Source organism: Enhydra lutris, unplaced genomic scaffold (genome assembly GCF_002288905.1).
Source record: "Enhydra lutris kenyoni isolate GAN:26980312 unplaced genomic scaffold, ASM228890v2 scaffoldscaffold5, whole genome shotgun sequence".
Classification (NCBI taxonomy): Eukaryota; Metazoa; Chordata; class Mammalia; order Carnivora; family Mustelidae; genus Enhydra; species Enhydra lutris.
The window spans coordinates 30,369,071-30,390,203 of record NW_019154089.1 but is presented as its reverse complement, the minus strand read 5'-3'; the positions used below and the strand labels follow the sequence as shown (position 1 = coordinate 30,390,203).

The 21,133-nt window shown below is 45.1% G+C and overlaps 1 protein-coding gene across 1 annotated transcript in view; it reads right to left on the bottom strand.

The window, feature by feature from the left end:
• LOC111141010 (ADAM metallopeptidase domain 19) overlaps positions 1 to 21,133 on the bottom strand; it is a 111,391-nt gene that overhangs the window by 77,353 nt on the left and 12,905 nt on the right. Inside the window, exon 4 of the mRNA XM_022493326.1 lies at positions 3,269 to 3,347. Coding sequence (XP_022349034.1) covers positions 3,269 to 3,347 — 79 coding nt within the window. The remainder of the gene's footprint in view (positions 1 to 3,268; positions 3,348 to 21,133) is intronic.

Sequence of the window (21,133 nt, the reverse complement as noted above, 5' to 3'; positions counted from 1 at the left end):
TTCAGAAATGAGGATCAGCTACAGTTTCAAAAATCCGGGTCCCTCTACAAATCAAGAGAATTCAAATCCAGGGATGGACACGAAGAATCCCCGGGCCTCTTCCCATCTTTGAGATGATGCTAATAGTGTTCACCAAGGTGCCCTCTCAAACAGCATAACAGTGGACTTTAATAACATGCTTTAGATCGACCAAGCGCTTTCACACACATCATCACACATGCTAATGATACCTGCCATTTCTATTGTAAACCATGAGGCTAACATCCATCCAGCCCTGGAGACTGGAAAAAAAACTAATGGAGATTTTTTTTCCTTTAATTCTGACAATCTCACAGCCTTATGAGGTAGGTATTTTAACTGCCATTTTTTAAAAAGGGAAATTAAAGGTGGGAGAGGTTTCCTGTGGCTCACAAGGTCACACAGCCAGGAGGAGACTGGAACCACGGCAAGCCTAACTTGAGACTCGCCGGCCTCTCTGAGCAAAAGCAGCCCCAGGAAAGTGTGCAGGAATGAACTGGTCACAGCTCTACTCTCTTCTAGCCCCACCAGGGACTTAATTCTAGTCTAAGCCTTGCCACTGGCTGGTTATCTGAACATAAACATGTTATTTTCTCTCTTCTCAATTTCCTCATGAGTAAAATGTGGCGCTGGCAGATATGTTTACAAATTCCCACAAAATCGGTGACTCATCTTACCCTTCTATAGCTCTGAGAGTCAGATCTTAATATATCCAATTTTCTGATGAAGAAACTCAATACCAGTGTGGACAAAAGCATTGGTTAAGGTCACAGAGCTGGTTAAAGTCTACATGCCTGGCCTCAGACTCCAAATCTGAACTCCGCTGGCCTGAAGGATGAGTCTGACGGTTCCCAGGGCTCCCAGTAGCCCAGGCCAAGGCTGGTCGCAGGGCGTAGCCCTCCATGTTTGGGTCAGGCACAGCTAAATGGTGTATTCTATTCTCATTTCTCTTTGAAGTCCTCAGCTCCCAGGTAAGAAAGCGGAGAAGGAGTTCCATGGGGCTGGATGGGGGCTTTGCAAGGGTCCAGTAGGAGGGATGTACGAAAATAATGGGTCGTCCCATACTGCAGCTAGGATGTGCTTCGGTCAACAGGACCTTCAGGAAAGAGGGGTGTTCCAGGGGTGAGGGGAAGTTCTCTTCCACTCCTTTGTTTCTGAAAGGCCCTCACAGCATCTCTGCCTGATGCTGAGTGCACAAAGAACAAGTAAATGAACAGTCATGAAGTCACCGCATTCCTTCTCAGCCTCTCAGGCTGAGGGGGCCACCCAAGGGGGCTTTCACAGCAGGAAGTATGAGCTCATGGCAAACTTGTGCACTGAGACCCATTCTTGAGCTGCGGGTGGAGAAGTGCCAAAGCCAAACTCAGAGGACGGTGCTTGGTGAGGTCCTGGGGCTTTCGAGGCACGCCTGCTTCCTCCCTGGAGGCAGAGAGTGGAGGTCTCCATAATGGAGGGAGTTTCGACCAAGGGGCACTGAAGAAGGCGAGGAGCCACGCCTAGAGAGCCTCCCCAGAGATGAGAAGACAAGGTCAACCTGCCTGCCCGTGGATCCTGGCCACACTGCCAACTCCTCCCCCCTCCAGAAAGGTCTTGGTGAAGAAGACAGCACTGATGGAACACAGCTCCTCAGCTACCCGATTGCTATGCTCCCAACCTCTCAGATCTGTCAAAACTTAGAAGTCCTGGGTCCCTTTCCCCATTCAAGGCTAATCTGATAAACTAATCTGAGCTTTTACTGACGGAGAGTGGCTGTCCTTGTCTTCTGGACATCTGCGCTCCAGCAGAGATATTTTAAAGACGGGTCATGGAGACCCATGAAGCTTCTCTGATTCCACGAGAAGCTTCCAGAAGAACACTGAGGCTAAGGGGCCTATCCTGCTACCCTATTCACCACACTCCGCATCTGCATGCCACCCACTTCCATGACGTCCTGCCCCAAAGGCAGAAGACCACTGCTGCTCCTGCTGGAGTCCATCTTCCCTCCTTCACCCTATCTCATCTGCACATACTGAGAAAGTTCACTCTAATCCAGAGTTTCTCATCTTGGGCACTGTTGACATTTGGGGCCGCATAACTCTCTGTTGTGGAGGGGCCACCTTATGCATTATAGGACACTTAGCGGCTTTCCTGGCTTCTACCCACCAGATGCCAGTAGCATCCACCTCCCAGTTGTGACAGTCAAAACTGTCTCCAGACGCTGCCAAGTGTCCCCTCCTTTGCTGGCTGAAATGGTCAACCAAACAAATAGAATATTTTTTGGTAACTGCATCTGATTAAAATTGACCTCATCAACATGAAACCTATCTTCTTTACATTAACAAAAGTTTAAGTAAAAGAGATGATTTAGGCAAAATTACTCCTAGCTAAGAACCACTGCTCTGATCCCGCCAACACTAACGGTCCCCTGGTAGGAAAAGTCAGCAAACTGTGAAATGGGTACAGTTCACTACCTTAAATGCCCACCAGTGGGGTGTGGTGAAGCACACTAAAATGCATCCATATGACAAACGATTTGACAGACTATTTTTTTTTAACAGATTTTACTTATTTATTTATTTGAGAGTCCAGCAGGAGGAGGGAGAAGGACAAGCAGACTTCAAGTTGAGTGCAGAGCCCAACTCGGGGCTCAATCCCAGGACCCTGAGATCATGACCTGAGCTGAAATCAAGAGTTGGATGCTAAACCAACTGAGCCACCCAGGCACCCCTGAAAGACCATTTTTTAAGTGACAAATCTTTGTGCAAATATCTGAACTCAAAAACACTTTGAAAGAAAAAAAAAAAATCCAGTATAAACACTGCAGCAAAACAAGAAAATCTGCATAGCCTGAAATTACATTGAGAAGGCAGACTACAAAACCTTATCCATCCATATGGGAAAGGATCAATTAAACATCTAATTAAGTGACACGGCAGGATCCCTGGTAACTCATTTCTTTCACTTACACTTTTGTTAATATGTGGGTGATTAACACCCAACAAAGAAAATGTATGCTTCGTAATGATTTATACCAATTTTAATCAGATGCAATTACCTGAACTACTGTTCGTCTGACCATTTTAGCCAGCAGAGAAGAGGGCGGCCTTATGAGACAACAAATTTACAGAATGCTTCTCCTGCTCACGCCCTTGGTCTTGGGTCAGGGCAAACAAACCCTTCAGAGGGGGTCTGTCTCCACCATGCATCTCCTCACTCCCCAGGGGTGGGACGAGGATAGGCCAACTGCAGATCTTTGTTGACCTGAACTTACCTCAGATTTCAGCCTGGTGGTCTGAGGGCTGCCACTTGGAGTGTAATGGGTTTCCGTGTAGGCTGGAGCAAAAAGGTACCTGCAAAGAATAAACAAAGGCTTTTGTCTCTTTAGGTGATGGCCTCTGCCCTCCTGGAAACAGCGGCCAGCCATTCTCAATGACCCAGGAAGAACCACCCAAGCTTCTCCTAGCACAAGAAAATAAGCCGCCATAAGGGCCTCGGGAACAAAAAGAAAACCAGGAGGAAGGGGATTAGTTTGTATTCAGTGGGTTCATCACCTAGTTTGGACACAACCAGAGGAAGCAGACAAAGCTAAAGCAGCATTGCAATGCTTTCTGCAACCTAGAATATATACACGCAAACACACACTGAGAACTTGCCAAGGTCCGCGGACTCAGATCTGGGACCTACACTGGTAATGTTAGCACGGCGCCCACCAGCTTTCAGTATCAGCATGCCAGGTTTTCTTTAAGGGAAACTCTCTTTCCTGTTGCATGTTTTAGTGTCCCACCTGGCCCTGGCCAACGGTGTCCCAGGAACCAAGCTAAGCCAATGGAATGATGTTGCAAAAACCGACCAGATGGGAGTCATTCATCTGTTCCTTTGTTCCCGCTGCGGGACTTCCCCGCACGGCCTTTGCCTGCCTTTTCTGAGACCTGGTGGCTCAGATTTCTTGAGACCTGCTGTTTCTGTGCATTACCCTTACAGACAATTCTGGTTTTTTATCTTTTCTTTTCTAAAATTGGACATTGGTTTCTCCCTTGCCACAGACCCCTTGAGGCTGAGGCTAAGACTCTCTCACCAAAGGCAAAGGCAACACCAAACAAGGTTCCTAGAATTTCTCTAAAAGTTTAAAGAAAAATAAAAGAGCCAAGTGGAGGTTTCAACTAGCTCAGCCACATTAAAGGCAAAATGCATCTATAGAAAGTTGAAGTCCAGGGGCAAAGAGGGGGTCTCAGGTCCGTAAGAGAAGAGAAATTGGGAGTCTAACAAAAAAGAATTAAGTGAAAATGCGTGAAGAGAGCTTAACGGCAAGCCTAGACTCACAGAGTGAGCTCAGTAAAGGTCAGCAATCATCATCATTGCTTCCACCAGGAATAATAACAGAAGAACCCAGAAAAAACAGATGGAATGTACCTCTTTCCCCCTAACTGTCCCCAGTCATTAATCCTCCAGCTGATCACTTGAGAGAGGTGAAAAAGCAATTAGCTCATTCTCAACCCCATTTCCTGGGTCTGCTTTCACAGATAGCATTATGGACAGCTAGTTATGGGTTCAGAGTTTAATGGTCTATCTCAGTGCCAGTGGGAAACCTGAATTTTCTCACAGGAAATGCACTCCTGGCAAATACATTTTTAACCTCTTTTTGAGTCTTAGGGCGGGAGAATCATTGATTCAGTCACATGAAGATGCTCCGAAGAGAACATTCCAGATTGAACCTCAGAGATGGCCACATTCTTGTCAGTCCCTGGCCATGTCTTCAGCAGGGTAAGCATTGTTCTGTAGCTTCTTATTCTGAGGATCTCATCATAGGACTCTCAGAGCCTCAGGGTTAAAAGGGACTTTTGTAATCATTTAGCCAAACTCACTGGACTGTGGGTTCCCTGAGAACAATGGCACAGGTGCTTTGTTCAAGGCTTCTCCCCACCTCCCAGCACCTCCCAGCACCTCCCAGCAGGCAATACAAAGTTTACTCTGTGAATGAGTGGATGAATGGATGAATGAACAGGTGAATGAATGAACCTTCTACTTGTGTGGGAATCTGCCAGATGGCCATTCAGTACTGGACATCTCCAGTGACACGGAGCTCATGAGAGCCCCCACTCCATTTCGGAACCCATTTAGCAGTCAGAGAAAGTTCTTACACAGAACCTCTCTGTAACTGGCGCCCACTGGCCTCATTCTGTCTTCTGAATCCACATGGAATGATCTGCTTCTTTTTCTGCCTAACAGCCGTTTCAGGACCAGCAGCGGCAGCATAGTCTAGGAATTAGTTAAAACTGTAGATTGCTAGACCCCACCGCAGATGTACTGGGGCAGAGAGAAACTCAGCCACCCTTTGTAATAACTCCCGAAGTGATTTTGATGCAGAAGCACCACCCTAGACCACAAGTTAGTGAGTTAACTTTTAAGGTAGGCACACCTCAGAAATATCAAAGTGTCTCACTCCCCAAGCCCCCATCATCTTCCTGCCTCTACCACATCCTGGATCATTCTGAACCTGAAAAACCCAGAAAAGTTCCATCGAAACAGTTCACACATATTTAAGTGTTAAACCGTTGAACACACCCACGTACAACAGACCCCTGAGGTAGGTCCTAATCCTTTCCCCACTGTGTGACTAAATACCCTGGAAACTCCACATTTAACTTGTCCAAGTTCTCCCGGCACGATGTCAGGGCCAGGTTTCAGACCCGGAGCTGTTGGCCCAGACCATACTTTTTAAGCACTTTTCTGCTCTGTTTTTTCTTAGAAATTGGAAGCATAAAACTAAAACACTTCCAGGAACCAGTGTCCAGACCACAATTTGATGATAACGATAGCAGCCTTGGGGACATACGGGATGTCACAAAAATGTCATGAGCTATTAGATGTGCATATATGCAGAGAAAAATATGGGTAAGCAAAGCACGCGGCAGGAGAAAGAGGATGAATACATAAGGACTTCAGGGCCAGTTTTTTGAAACAACAACCCTTTCCCCAAATGGGGTTGCCAATGTTGGCCAAGGTCCTTCTTTCCAGAAGCAAAAGGGTCACGTTTCATCACCACCATCCATGCAATTTTACTGAGAGACAAAACACCACTTTCATATCCTCCCCACAGCCCTAGCCAGGCCTGCCCATGCCTGTGTGTCTAGGTGGTACCCTGGCAGTGCTCTTGGGACTCAGAGAGGGGGCTAGGGGGTCAATGAGCAGCCCAGCTTGGCCCATCCGCCCCTTCTTCGGCCACATCTTGTTCTCATCTCCTCCCTGACAAGGGGCTGGCTCAGCAGCTCAGCAGGAAGCCATCTCTCACCACTGGAGTGTATTAGGATTTTCAGGAAACAAGTTGTGAGTGAAGTGCGTCCAGGAAGGGAGAAGGACTGTCCAAGATTTCCCACCCCACCCCCTCCTTCTTCTGGCTTTGATGGAAAAGCAGTTTCTATGACATGCTCCCCCGCTGCATACACACACCCTCCGGGCTCACAAGCCCACAAGACAGGCAGAGATGATATCCCAGTGCTAATAGAAGCCACCACAGAAATGCTCACTTGGGGCAAAAACCAGACTGCTCAGACCCTATGTCCTCCAGCAAAACCTGCATCTTCCGAATCCCACCTGGGAAAAGAAGCTGTCCCCCAAATAGTAGACATAAGATTGCTCTCCAGGGAAAGACAATAGAGCTGTCTGGGGGCAGCCAGGGCCCTATGCGGAGGCACAGCCAGACCCCAAAAGTACACTGCAGTCTGAAACAGCCCTGACCCCTCTCCCCAGAGGCTCAGCACCTTCATAACCAGAACAATCCCTTTAACGACTATTTTATTCACTATCAGACACATTTCAAAGGCCTCTCCGAACTTCAATCTCTAAAACTCCCTCTGGGGAGAGAGGCAGCAGGGCTCAAAAATCAGCTTCTCGGAGCTCAACCCTCCTTCCTCCGCTTGAGATAAGCACCCGGTGAAGACAAAGTGATAACAACCTATGCAGCCTTGCTCGGCACAGGTCCACATTACTTAGCTCATCCCACAGTGGTTAGTTTCACGGACACCTCATTCCCCCAGAGTGTGCTCCTTCTAGGTCTGTCAAGAGTATCCTGGTGCTTAAACACTGGGGAGGTACAGCCTTGCTGGCCACTCTCATTTTCCCTGGAGGATCCTCACACTGTCCACCCATGCTGATGATAATGCAAGCCTCCGTCATTTGTCGCTCATACTCTCAATGCCGTTGTCATGGGACTTAGACCAGGAACTGCACAACACCCGGAAGCACTGTGAAAAACTATAAAATCCCAGGCCCCATACCGGCCCCGCTGAGAATTATATTCTCCAGAGGACTGAGAAATCTGCATTTGTAATAGTTTTTCCAGGTGATGCATTTCCAGGCTCTGAGAATTCTCCTGCTCCAATGGATCTATGTTAACATTTTAAACTCTTTTTCCCATTTTTAGGCTCTTGATCACCCCTCCAAACCGGAAGATGATACCAGCCCAGCACAGAGGGCAAGTCTAGGCTCCGAAAGCTTTGGTTTAAGTACCAGCAGCACTGCCCTCTAGATGACTGTCCTTTGAAACCCTAGAAATGAGGCCAAAGATGACCACAATTGCTTTCAATTTCGTGCAGCTGAAGGCTCAGAGAGGCCAGGCTAAGGGTCTTCAGACTCCATGGGGGCGGGATGGGGGTAGGGGGACACTTAGTTTTGAAAGACTAGTCAATTAAGGCTGCTCTGCTACAACCCTGTAGGATGAGAAGTTAACTTGTCAAAGGCTAATGAGGTACAATAGATATGCAAATGATTTCCACCCAGTAGAAAAGATGACTCCAAAGGTTGTGGTTACATTTCCCGTAAAGTGATATTAACCAATTTTAGATCTAACTTAGTGATCTTATCTCAACATTCATTTTTTTCACTATTAAAAAAAAATACATGCCTACGTATATGTTTCCCTTATCCAACTTTTAAACCAGTTTTAACATCTTTCTGGCTCCCCCATGAATGAGATAAATCAAACTTTGACAAGTGTTAATTAGCATTTTAACTGTCATTGACCAAAGGAACTTGAGCCATCTAAACTACCTCCATGGCTTAGCTGACCAAAATCCAACCAAAAAGAACAGAGTAATAATTACTATCTCACAGCAACGCTGGAAGGATCAAATGAGAAAATGACATTCGAGCACTAGCTCTGACACTTCAAATTCGGGGGAGCTTAGGCAAGTCAGTTAACCTCTCTGTGCCTCTGCTCTCATCTATAAAATAGGAAGAATTTTAGAGTCTACTTAACAGGGTTGCTGTCAAAAGCCTATGAAATTTTGTCAAGTAAAATCAACAACTATGAAAGAACTCTTTGTAAAGCATAAAGTATTTGTGTTCTACAAATCATTGTTATAATTTTCTCCAGGAATAGCTAGGTGTACATGTGGCAAGACCTTGATAATTGGTAAATCCAGAAAATGCGTATCTGAGGGTAAAAAATACTAGTCTCTTTCTTTATGGGGCTTAATTTTTTTTTTTTTTTTTTAAGTAGGCTCCACGCCAACACAGGGCTTGAACTCACAACCCTGAGATCAAGACCTGAGCTGAGATCAAGAGTCAAATGCTCAACCAACTGAGCCACCAAAGCGCCCCTGGGTGTTAAAATTTTTTAACTAGCTAGGGGACATTATGCCAATCACAAGCTTCTCGGCATTAGTCCCCCTTTCAATCAAGCAGAAATAGTCCAGGACAGGGAGGCACTAGAAGGATTTTTGAAAAGCAGAGTGCTATTCTAATGTAATGGCCAATGTTTGCCCATATTTGGAACAAAAAACAAATTCAGTAAGTATTGTTTTCTTTTGTTTTCGAAGGAGAAAGTAAAGGGGAGAAGAGACAGCTGTTTCAGAACCAAGATTTCCAAACCAGTACTCATTCCACCTCTGACTCCAGAGGAATGGAAACAAACCAACAAGCCAAAGGCATGGACCCTAACTCCAAATAAGGATTGACAAGCCCAGGGGCCCACCGGCAGAAGCGTTCCTTTTGGAGGGAACAGAAAGGCCAAGGAAAGAGGAACTTTAAACATTGGTCCTAATCTCAAGAGTGGGGATCTCCTCCTATCCCAAGGACTTCCTTGAACAAGTATCATTATTCCTGCCAGAAGACCAGCCCCAGAAGCAACACTTTGAGGCAAGATGGCGCCACGCATAACCCTGGCAAGAGCCGAAGCTACATGGCATGTTTTCTTTAACCTTTTATTAAGGAAGTTTCCAAACAATGCATTAAGTCAACACTCCTTTTCACCAACTGCTTCTCATTACATCTTCTCCCAGTCCGCACAAGACCTGGCATCCTTCAGACCAGCTCCTGGTCCTGTGTTTTGCTTTTATATACCAGAGGATGTTTAGATGAGCACTGTTTACTCCTTTGACCAGCAGGGTCTTTATTTAATCCTCTTCATGCCTCTCTCCTGGCTAACTCCACAAAAATGAGTAACCTCTCTGTGCAAACAGGGCTGATTTCTTGGGGTCGAGGAGCTTAACTGTCAGGAACCTGAGGTAAGGGACCTAAAAATGGCTCACCCAAGAGTTTACAGATTTGTTCTACCGTGTGCTGAAAAGCCCATGACAAGTATTTATTGGACGGTTAACGAAAGAAAAAGGAGGAGGAGGAGAATGTGAAGGAAAAGAAGAAGAAGAAGAGGAACCACCACCACCACCACCATTAAAGGAAATGGGGCACTACCTCTATTTCTTAGAAAAATCTAAAAAATGAAAACATTATCAGATAGCTGCCTCTCTAACAACCCATTTTTTAAAAAAATTTTATTTATTTATTTGCGAGAGCAAGCGAGCGAGCATGAGCACAAGCAGAGGGAGCAGCAGGCAGAGGGAGAAGCTGCCTCCCTGCTGAGCAGAGAGCCCAATGCGGGATTCAATCCCAGCACCCTGCGATCATGACCTGAGCTGAAGGCAGACGCTTAACCCACTGAGCCACCCGTGCATCCCTAAATACCAAATTTTGATAAATAACCATAGTGCCCATTTAATAGATCAACCTGAAGGGAGGGGCCAAAGAAAGAGGCAACAGGCATACTGTAGAGATATACTTTGTGATTAAGACAAAAGGTAAGTGAAGAAAAGGAAACTCTAAGATCACTGGGCCTCTGAGAATATGCTAGGAAAAAGGGGAATGGGGGACCATCCTACAAAAAACAAACAAACAAACAAAAAGCACATGGGTGAAGACCACAAACCAACCTGCCCTAAATGTGTGTTTGGTCCCTTTCAGACCCTGACTGAATATCCCAGTAACTTTGAAAAACTTCATCCCATGTTTCCTAGCCTCCTAAACCACAGGTCTGGCACAGTCAAGAAGGTCAGATGTTGGAAAGCCCTCCTCGATCGTAGCAGACAGCTATCATCCCAGCCTCCAGCATCCCTGCCACCTTCTTGGCAAAAGGTTGCCCCGATTTGCCTTGAGACAAGTGTTCTCCTCTCACTGCATACTATGACCACAGGCACCTGGGGTCAATAGTGACAAGCCAGGATAATCAGGTCTTACTTCCCCGAATTCCATGGTGGGTGACATCTGGTGAAAATGGCGGGAGCAGAGTCACCCCAATGGTGGAATCTGAAAAGGCTGCCTATGAATTCCTAGACCCTGTCCTTTTTGAGCCCTAGTACTTCAGCTTCTTTTCCCAACACATTCTATATGTTTTCCATAAAGTATCTGGGGTTGGGGGGGATCAGGATACAAATGGCAGAGTTGACTGCAACAAAAGCATCTTTATTTGCTACCTTCTCTGTCCAATACTTCCCCTCAATCCACTTTTATAGAATTTGAGAAAGAGCAAAAGCAGCTCACCCAACATCACATAGCTGTATTTCGCTTCTGAACCCATCAGTCTCAATAAACAAAAGCCAGCTAAAGGTCAGTGGCAGGTAATCCTAGAGTTGGCCGTTCAGACACTCCCAGGAGGCAGAGAGGAAGGAAGGACGTTTGTGCAGGCTCATCATTAACCGTTTATTGAACAGCATTGTACCGTGCAAACTGCGGGGCACACAGCCCCAGCAAGACCCAATTCCTCCGCGCTTGAATTCATCCTGTATTTGCTCCGGGTCATCCGCCAAGTGGCAGAATCTCTTCTGAGCCTCAGCCTCTGCATCTGTAAACCCATTTACTCATTCCACAAATATTGACTGAGGCCAGTGGTGTGCTGAGCACCCAGCCAGGAGACTAGGGGATGTGAGTGAAGCAAGCACAGGTTTTCCGTCCTCCACCCAGCACCTGCATCTCCCATCACGAAGATCAGAGGAAGCAGAAGTGGGGCAGAATAGGCCACTCAACAAATATGCCACTTTAGTACAAGGATTAGTTTGCACTGAAGGCGACTGAGAAGAAGCAGATACAAAACAAAAACAAAAAACAAACAAAAAACCCAAAATCAATCCAACCAAACAAAAACACAAAACGTCTCTGTCCTCCCCCTATTTGCCTAAAAGCAGGACAAAACTTCAAAGGCGTCCCTCCTCCCCTGTCTACCAGGAAGGACAAAAGTTAATCACCAGAGACAACTTCAGCTTTTTTACTGACTAGCTTCTTCTGCCTCCCATTAGTTTCCCATATATCTACCTCTCCACATTTTACCATCTTTGGAAGCCTAACTGCTTTCCTCTGTCCTGTCATTTCGCCACAGATTTATTGTTCTTTGGGAAAGATGCTACATAAGCCTGAATTCTAACTCTTGGAGTTACTGCTCATTTTTCCCTGGGTATCTCTTACGTACACGTTAATAAACTTCTGTTTGTTTTTCTCGTTAATCTGTCTTTTGTTACAGGGTTCCCAGCCAAGAACTTAGAAAGGTAGAGGGAAAATGATTTTTCCTTTCCTACAAGGTCAGCTATGAAAGCACTTGGCAAACACGAACAGACCACACAGAAGGTGGGTATGACCATCTGGTCGCTGGAGGCAGAGTCACTGTTAAACAGCCTATCTTCCTTCCTTCCTGGAATTGCTGCAAAGCCATTAGGCAACCAGCTTCCAAGTACCCCTAAAAAGCTGCCTACACATCTATGGAGGAAGGGTGCTTATGCAACTCTGTGTGTGTGTGTGTGTGTGTGTGTGTGTGTGTCCATGTGCGCGAGTGAGTGTGTGTTGAGGACAGAGAGGAAGAGTGGAGTAAAGGAATAGGAACTAAGGGTCCTTATTCAACATTTCTGCTTTCCTTCCCCCAGCCGTGTTCCCCCCACCACATAACTGAAAGGCTAGTTCAGTCTTTGCACCCTTACCAATTCCCAAATTTAGCACCAAGAACTCAAGAGATAAAGAGCTCCTAGAATACAAGAAGCCTGCTATCTCTCCCAACACTTAGATCACCTCTTTCCCTAGCATTCCAGTCTCCCTTCCAAAGGAATCCCTTCCCATGACTTGCCTTTCCTTTCATGGGAGGAGGGGGCTTGGAAAAAGAACCATGCCTGATATAATGCAGCCATTATAGCCCCTTTGGCCCATCTGGACCTCTCTCCGGGGAGACTGATGCAAGAGGAGAAAATGTGGAGGCTGCCAGTTTTCCACAAATCTGTAACCTCAGGGAGAAAGAAGGAAAAGGGGCAGTGGGGCACATGGGAGCTATGGAAAGGACTGGAAAAGAGCCATAAGTACAGAAGTCATAAAGACCCTATTTCTCCTTAAACCGGCTGAGGAAAGCCTGGCCCAGCCCCACCCACTCAATGATATCATTGTTTTCAACAAAAGCGGGTTTGAGAACCCCCAGAAAGGCCCCCAGTGAGGCCTCAGCTGCTAAACAGGCAGAGGTCTCACCAGTTCCTGGGTGATTAAGTGCTTAGAATTACAGATAAGGAGGGAAAACTATGTAAAACCCCATATTACAAAGATAACCAGGGTAAGGACAGACGTTGCTTCTGCCCGGCCTTTTACGGTCATGGAAAGAGAACAGGACACTACTTTACACTTAGATTTTATTTGTGGGTCCCCACCATGATCCCACAAAGTTGGTGACTGGGGATTATTGTTTTCATCTAATGAGAAAACTAAAAACTTGAAAAAAAGAAGTGGCTTTTCTGAGGTCCCAGCACAAGCTAAGGACAAACCCAGGGCCTGGCAGCCTTGCCCTGCTACCTACTCAGGCAGGACACTCAGGTTGGCCCTGGAATCCATCTCCTCCCTCAGCCCAGAGTCAGCGCATCTCCCAGTCTCCGTGACTCCCCCCTGTAAACACCTCTGTAATGCATCCTCTTCTCTCCATATCAGCTACCTCTTCCCTAAATTCGACCACCATAATTTCTCACTCAGATGATAATAAAACTTTTGAATGGGTCTTAGAACTTCCCTAGTCTTGCCCCTTGGAATTCCTCCTACACTTCAGTAGAAGTAGTCCTTCTCGAATGCATTTTGGATGCTATTACTACCTAAGTTTCAAAATACTCTTTAGTTCCCCATTGCCCTCAAGATAAACAGCTAAGCCATTTAAGAAGCCTTTGAGGCCCTCCAAGAATTCACCCTTATCTACCTAGCCAACTTCTTCCCTCACCACTTCCTCCAGTCCCCTCCCTCTCTGCTCTAACCACAAAGAACTTCTTTACGTCTCCACATGGTAATCTTGCTGTTAGGCCTTTGTTTCTGCCACTTGTGCAGCTTGAATATGCCAACTCTATCACACCCTCCTCCCCCCAACCCTACTTCTTCCTTACTTCACTTCCTCCCAGAAGCCATCCCTTCTCCCCAGTTCAGAGTATGTTTGTTCCCCTTCCTCAGGTCCCACAGTGCCCTCCACTTCCTCCATGACAGCCCTACCTTGTTCCGTAATAATTTGATTCTCTATTTCCTCCACTAAGCTCTAAGCCCTGTGACAGCAGAGACTGTGTTTTGCTTACCAGTGCTCTCCTGGGAACACCCATGACCTAGCCTAACAACTGCCACATGCCTGGCGCTCACAATATTTGTTAAATGAAGGGAGAGAAGGAAGGAAAGACAAGAAATTAAGAGTTCCCAGTGAGTAGTCTAGAGCTCAAGCCCAGTACAATAGACACTCTCATCAGAAAAGCCAATGACTTGGGGTGCCTAGTTGGCTCAGTTGGTAGAGCTTACGATTCTTGATCTCAGGGTCATGAGTTAAAGTAAGCTCCATGTTGGGCATGGAGCTTACTTTAAGAGGAAAAAAAAAAGAACCAGGGATTCTCTGATCCAAAGTCTCCCTATAGCTGAGTCTGAGCAAGACCTACAACTTGTACCATGGTACCCAAGGGCCCATTTATTTAGTATTCAAGGTGTCAGCTAAAGTTCTGTGTAAGTTCCACACAGAGAAAGAGTAAGCTCATTTTCTTAAAATCAAAGTATTTTCCCGGGTGAAGTGTAAATGCAATTTCATTCTCAGGACAGAACCCATCCAGAGGCTCCAGTATTGACACCCTCTTCCCTTAGATTTTTCTTAGGATACTCATGCTCCATTGCCCAAGCACAAAGGTTGGGGAGTGGAAATATCCCCCAACTTCTAGAGAGTCTAGATGAAGAGCCTAGATGCATCCTAGCAGCTAGGGAGAAAATAGAAGTCTTGAAAGTGGAACTTCCACACTTCTCCCAAGTCCAAAAGTACATCCTCGCATCCATCTGCATCCCGCCCACCATGCCCCACTTCTTAAGAGGCTTTCCCCCACCCCTAAGTTGAGAAGAAGCCACTTCTGTGTTAGGCTCACCCCTCAGTCCATGGCTCATCCACTAGGTATACCTCTATCTACTTGACTCAACCTGAATTTCCTTCATTGGGGAGGCCTGGGGGAAAAGCTTCTTCTCATCCCATGTGTAAAAAAATACAGCCTAACTTTAGAGTGTACCTCAAGGATCTTTCCTGGAAGTACCCCACCTACCTCCCTGATCACATGGTTTTACCTGAGGGAAGAGAGCCCAACTCAAAGTCAACAATAAGAGAGACCAAAAAAATTGAGCTTCAAGGCACTGAAATCCTTGGGTAGCAAGATGTGGAAGGAAAAATAAAGCCCTTCCCTATTCCCTACATAATACCCTTCTGAATTAAAATGATTTGGCTAGTTGGAATACTGAATTCCCAAGAGATTATTAGCAGTACAGCTTTGCCTCCCCTTGATCCAGACCAAATATTTATATATTAATTTCTCAGTTTGAATTCCTTTCTCATTCTTCCAGTCACCTCTCCTCCCTCCCTCATCCAAAGCTTCCCCTCCTTTGGACAAACCTAGAAGGTAAAATGCTAAGTGAAATAAGTCAAATAGATAAAGACAAATAACGTGTGATTTCACTTTCATGTGGAACCTAAAAGCCAAAAACAAATGAAAAACAGAAATAGACTCATAGATAACAGGAAACAAACTTGGTTATTGGAGGAGGGGGAGCTTGAAATAGGCGAAGGGGATGAAGAGGTATAAACTTTCGGTTATAAAATAAGTCATGGGGTTGTCATGCACAGCATAGGGAATATAGTCAACGATACTATAACTTTGCATGGTGAGAGATAGTAACTAAATTTATCCTGGGGATCATTTCATAATGTATAAAAATATCAAGCCAGGTACCCCTGAAACTAATAGGCTATTGTACATCAATTATACTTCAATATAAAAGACAAAAAACAGCCTCCCCACCTTGCTCCTGCAAGACAGAGTTCCAAGTGACTGTCCTTAGAGAAGCCTTCTCTATCCCCAGCCAGAAAGTCTCTATTCCCACCTGCCTCCTCAGCCCTGTATTTTCAACTCTGTTATTAAAGTTGTAATTTGCCTTGAGTTATGCTGCTTGCATGTTTTCCCTCTCACAGAGAGCAAACTGCCAGAGGGCAAGGATGGTGCGTTTGCATATACTCCCTACAGCACATAGCATAGGAGTTTACACCTATGTGCTCAATCAGCATTTGCTGAAATCAGCCTTGGGGAATGGACCCAAGTTAGCTCTGGCTTAGTAGGCAGCAGATCCATCAACTATGAATGAATGAACAAAATGTGGTATATCCTGGGACAATATGTAACAACAGAGAATGAAGTACTTATACATGCTATTCAACATGGACACAACTCACAAACACTACCATAAGTGAAGAAGCCCAGTCACACACACACACACACACACACACACACACACACACACACACACACACATTATATAATCTCTTTTATATGAAATATCCAAAATCGGCAAATCTCGACATTAGTAGGTCAGTGGTTGCCGTTGCTGATGGGTGTGTGGGAGAATGAGGAGTGCCTGCTCATATTAGTTTGTCAGAGCTGCCCACACGACCACAAACTGAATGGTTTAAAAAACAGATTGATTATCTCGCAGTTCTGGAGGCTAGAAGTCTAAGATCAAGGGGCTGGCGAGCCATGCTTCCTCTGAAAGCACCAGGGAAGGATCTGCTCCAGGCCTCTCTCCCAGCTTCTGAGAGTCCTTGGCTTGTGGCAGCGTGACCTCAATCTTCACACAGCCTTCTTCCTGTGCACATGTCTGTGGCCAAATCTCCCCCTTTTATAAGGACACCAGTCATGTTGGATTAGGGGCCCACCTTTCTCCAGCATGATTTCATCTTAACTGATTAAATCCACAATGATTCTATTTTCAAATAAGGTCATTCTGAGGTCCTGGGGTTAGGGCTTCAACATACAAGTTCAGGGGACACATTGAACCCATAAAACGGCTAATGGCTTCTTTTCTGGAGTGATACAATGTTCAAAAACTAGAACATGTGGAGTCACACAACTCTATAAAACACTCAATTGTATACTTTGAGTGGATAATCTATCTGGCATATGAATTATAGATCAATAAAGCTGTTTTTAAAAATGGCAGGAGAGCCAGGTTTAAAGAGTGTCCCCAAGCTCAAAAATCAACCCATTGATGAAAGTGTATGACAACAAGTTCTCTCCACAAGGCTAGAGGATGTAACTTGGAGAGAAGCCAAAGTAAATGTGCCTTTATCCATGTGTTCCATGTAAAGTCCCCTGATCCAGGGACTGAAACCTAGAAGGTGATCCTCTAGAAGTACCTTCCAAAGAATACAAGGGTGCTCACTTCAACACTGTTTGTTAAAAATGGAGAAGAAGAAGAAGAAGAAGAGGAGGAGGAGGAGGAAAAGAAACAGCTTGAATGCCCATCAATATGGGGTAATTACATTAATGGTGACATTTTATTATTACTGAATCTGGATGGTGGGTATATGGGGATTCACTATTTTATTCTACCTCTGTGTGCATTTGATGATTTTTCATTATAATAAATTTTCCAAGTTAATTATGGCATACACATACAATGAAATATAAAACAGCTATTGAGAATTGTTGTATAAAAAATCATCTGTAAATTTACATGGATATGTGTCTATCATGAGCTCTCACATTCTGCTTTCTGACTGCAAAATGGTACAGCCTTTCGGGGGTAGACGCTGTGGAGTGAGAGGTACAACTGATGCAAATTTAAATCATTTTCAACATATATGCTATATGACCTTGCAACTCTATCTGTAGGTATCCATCCTACAAAGATGCTTGCAAGTGTTCTCAAAACAATGTGTCAGCTGATTACTGCAGCATTATTTGTAATAGCAAGAAATTAGAAACCTAACTGTGTATTAATAGGGAAATTAATAAATTTCGATCCATCCATTTAGTGGCATCCTATGGCACCATTAAAAAGAATGAGACAGACCTATAAATATGCTAATATGGAAAGATATCGAAGATAAATAATAAAAAAGCCAACTATGGCAGAGCATATAGAGCATAATCTCGTTTATTCTGAAACTCTATTACGTGTGTAATTTTTTTCCTAGTATTTTATTATCAAACTTTTCACACACTCCAAAAATTTCTTGTGTAAAATTTTTTAAATGATTTGATGCCTGTCTGTGCTCTATTTCTAAGTGAAAGAAAATACACACATAAAACTGAGGATACAGTATAATCCCATTTGAGTAAATTTACATGGAAATTTACAAAGGGTTAAAAAAAAAGTAACCTACGTAAAATGGTAAGTTCGGGGTAAATGCTCCCACACCGGAAAGCCCGTGATCGTTGTTATCTTAAGGTAAACAACCTAATGGCAAAGGGATCCTCAAACTCAGAAATCAATCCTGACTTCCTCCAAGGGCACTGCTTCCCTTTGCTCTGACCATGGTCCATCTAAGGCCAGCTGACAGCTTCCTCCCATTCATTTCACCCCGTGCTCCTGCTACAGGGCCACCAGGAGAAATAAGCCTGAGACAAAAGAAAGCCATGGACATCCTTCCTGGCTACACAGGCAGCCCTGGCTGTGGGTCCCTGGAAGGAGAGAGAGCCGGAACCAGTGAACACATCCTGGCCTCCTTATCGCACAGTTCAGGGTCTTGCCAAGGGAGTAGATGGGCACTGAGTCTGCAGGCACAGAAAAGACGTACAGTTTGGCTGGCTGGAGAGCCTTGCAAAGCTGTGTTCATGAGATACAGTGAGGTCAAACTGGCCGTAGCTGGAGAGCAGGAATGACTTTCCTCTCTCAGGCCATGGGTTTTAAGGTCAACCCTTCCAAATTACATTTGGAAACCAACTCAGGGGAATTCCCTCTTACTTCATTCTTAACTGTTTTTCCAACCCTGCAACATACAAATAATAGCGACTATTTATTGCACTTTCATGGTGCACCAGGCACTGTGTACATCCTTTAGCAGCATTATGTTATCGAATTCACACAACATCCAGTGAGGTGGCCACTATTACTAGCCCCACCGAGTGGATGAGGAAACAGATTCACAGAGGTGAAGCGACTTGCCAAAGCTTACATTGCCAGTGGGTGCAAGGAGCCAAGCTCTGAGTCCATACCAGGCGGACGACACTACTATCCCACACTGAAGTCCGGATACTAATCAGGGCCTAGGACAATTAGGAAGAAAGGGAAGCGGGAGGGTAGGATGGGGAAGTAATGCCAGTTCTAACAAGACAGAGCCTACTAAGCAAGAATAAGGCATCTGAAGGCATCTGTCTGTTCAGAGCCCCAGCTAAGAGCCTGGACTTCAGAGTCAAACAGATCTAGCTTCACATCCTGGCTCTCCCCTTCCCACGCAGGGGCCCCTGAGCAAGTCACACTGCTCCATAACTGAAGGTCCTCATCCGCCACATAAGGCCGATACAAGTACCTCTGCCTCAGAGTTGTTGTGAGGATTCACTTAGATGAACCATCTTTGGACCTCAGAACAGTTCCTACTACATAGGCAACTTCTACATGGTAATAGCTACGATTACCATAATTGTTGACATCGTTATTATTATGTGGCCATGATCCTCAGCCCGAAGCGGCCTGAAGGCAGATGGAGCATCTGAGAACATGACCGGAACTTAGGAAATGTTGATGAGTGATAACCACACATGCTATTTCTCAATATGTTTTTCTCTTGTCGCCTCATACTTGAAGAGGTAGCCACAGGGGCACATGCAATGCTATGCATTACCCAGACATTTCAGAAAATATTTGTTTTTGCTTTTGCATTAATAAAAGTTAACGTGTATTGAAACCTGCTTGTTATGTGCTGGGCATTGTACCGAGCACATCCTAAGACGTTACCACTAAACCTCATGAGGTGTATTTGTTTCCTGTGGCTGCTGTCTATTAACAAAAACTTAGTGGCTTTAAACAACAGGAAGTCCCGGTTCTGGCAGCCAGAAAAATGACAATAGTCCTACTCAAATCACCATGTCAGCAAGACTGCATGCCCTCTGGGAGGTGTCATTCCTTGCCTCAGAAGGCTTCCAGTGGCTGCCTGCATTCCATGGCTTGTAGCCACATCAGTCCAGTCTCTGCCTCAATGGTCGATCAAGTATCCCTCTGCTCCCTCTTACAAATATAATTGTGATTTCACCGAAGACCCACGTAGATAATTCAGGATAATCTCTTCTCAAGATCTTTAACTTAATCACACTCACAAAGACTGCTTTTTGTCATATAAGGTAACATATTCTCCTGTCCCAGTGATTAGAATGTGAATATCTTGGGGAGGGCGGCCTTTTCCAACTTAGCCCACTCTGCAATGAAGGTATTAATATCTAATTTCTGTGCATGTGGTAGAAGATAGTAAGAGACAGGTAGATCTGAGTTTGACTCCTGGCTCTGGCTGACATTGGGTAAATTACTTAAACTCCTTCCATTTGAGTGTCCTTATTTATAAAATGTGAATAACAATAACACCTCTTCGAAGGGTTGCCATGAGGATTATCTAGAACAGTACTAACGTGCCTCTGCAGTGACTGGCTCTCAGTACATGCTCACTAAGGAGTGAGCATTATTATGAATACAGATGAAGAAATATTCAGAAGGCAGGTGATTGCCAAAGGACACCTACCCAGGAAGTATCAATGCCTGGAACTAAATCTGGGTCTCTCTGGCACCCAAGCCGGAACCTGTTCTACTTTATGGATTATGGAGGCTTACATGCTCCTGGCCTTCAGAATCAACACATCTAGGTTATTTCAATTCTAGACCTTCCCTCATACTCTGTGTGGCAAACGTATGGCTGCATCTCTTCAGAGCAGCTCTCTTAATTACCGAAACTGAATTTATGCAATGGCCCCTGAGACAGCAATAGCATGTCTCCAGTGATTTGGAAATAATAAAGACCTGCTTATGAGAGAATTCGGCTTGCAAAAAGATCACCTTAGATTGGCTGGCAGTCCATATGGTCTTCAACTCCAGGGGTTCTGGACAACACGGGAAGTGCAGATGAAATCAATCTCAGCCTACAAAGCTACAGTTGGAAATTACATCTCAAACAGGACCACGAGGTGTCTCTGAAGCAAGGTGCCCAGCACAGTGCTTGAAATTTGTATCTACTTACACATTCCCTGCCTCAGAGTCAACACAGAAGGGTTAACTCAGTTCCCCATGCTTGAGAAAACGTTTGAAGTAAATTCCAGACACTCAGAGGCAGCTCTCATCAAATTCTGGTGTCCCCACCCATCCACTCAACCATTTCCTCCGCACCGGGTTCTCTGGGTTACACGATCTCCACTGCAGGGAATGGGGAGCCCAGCTGCGTGCCGAGTTTGGAAAAACATTTTGAATGCTTTAGATTTGCCAAATACTCGGTTAAGGAATGATATCCTCTAATTTCTTAAGCCCTGTGTATTTTAAGTGAAATGTAATCCATATGTCTGTTGACTCATTTCAGTGAGACTCCGTGAAGAATGGTTTA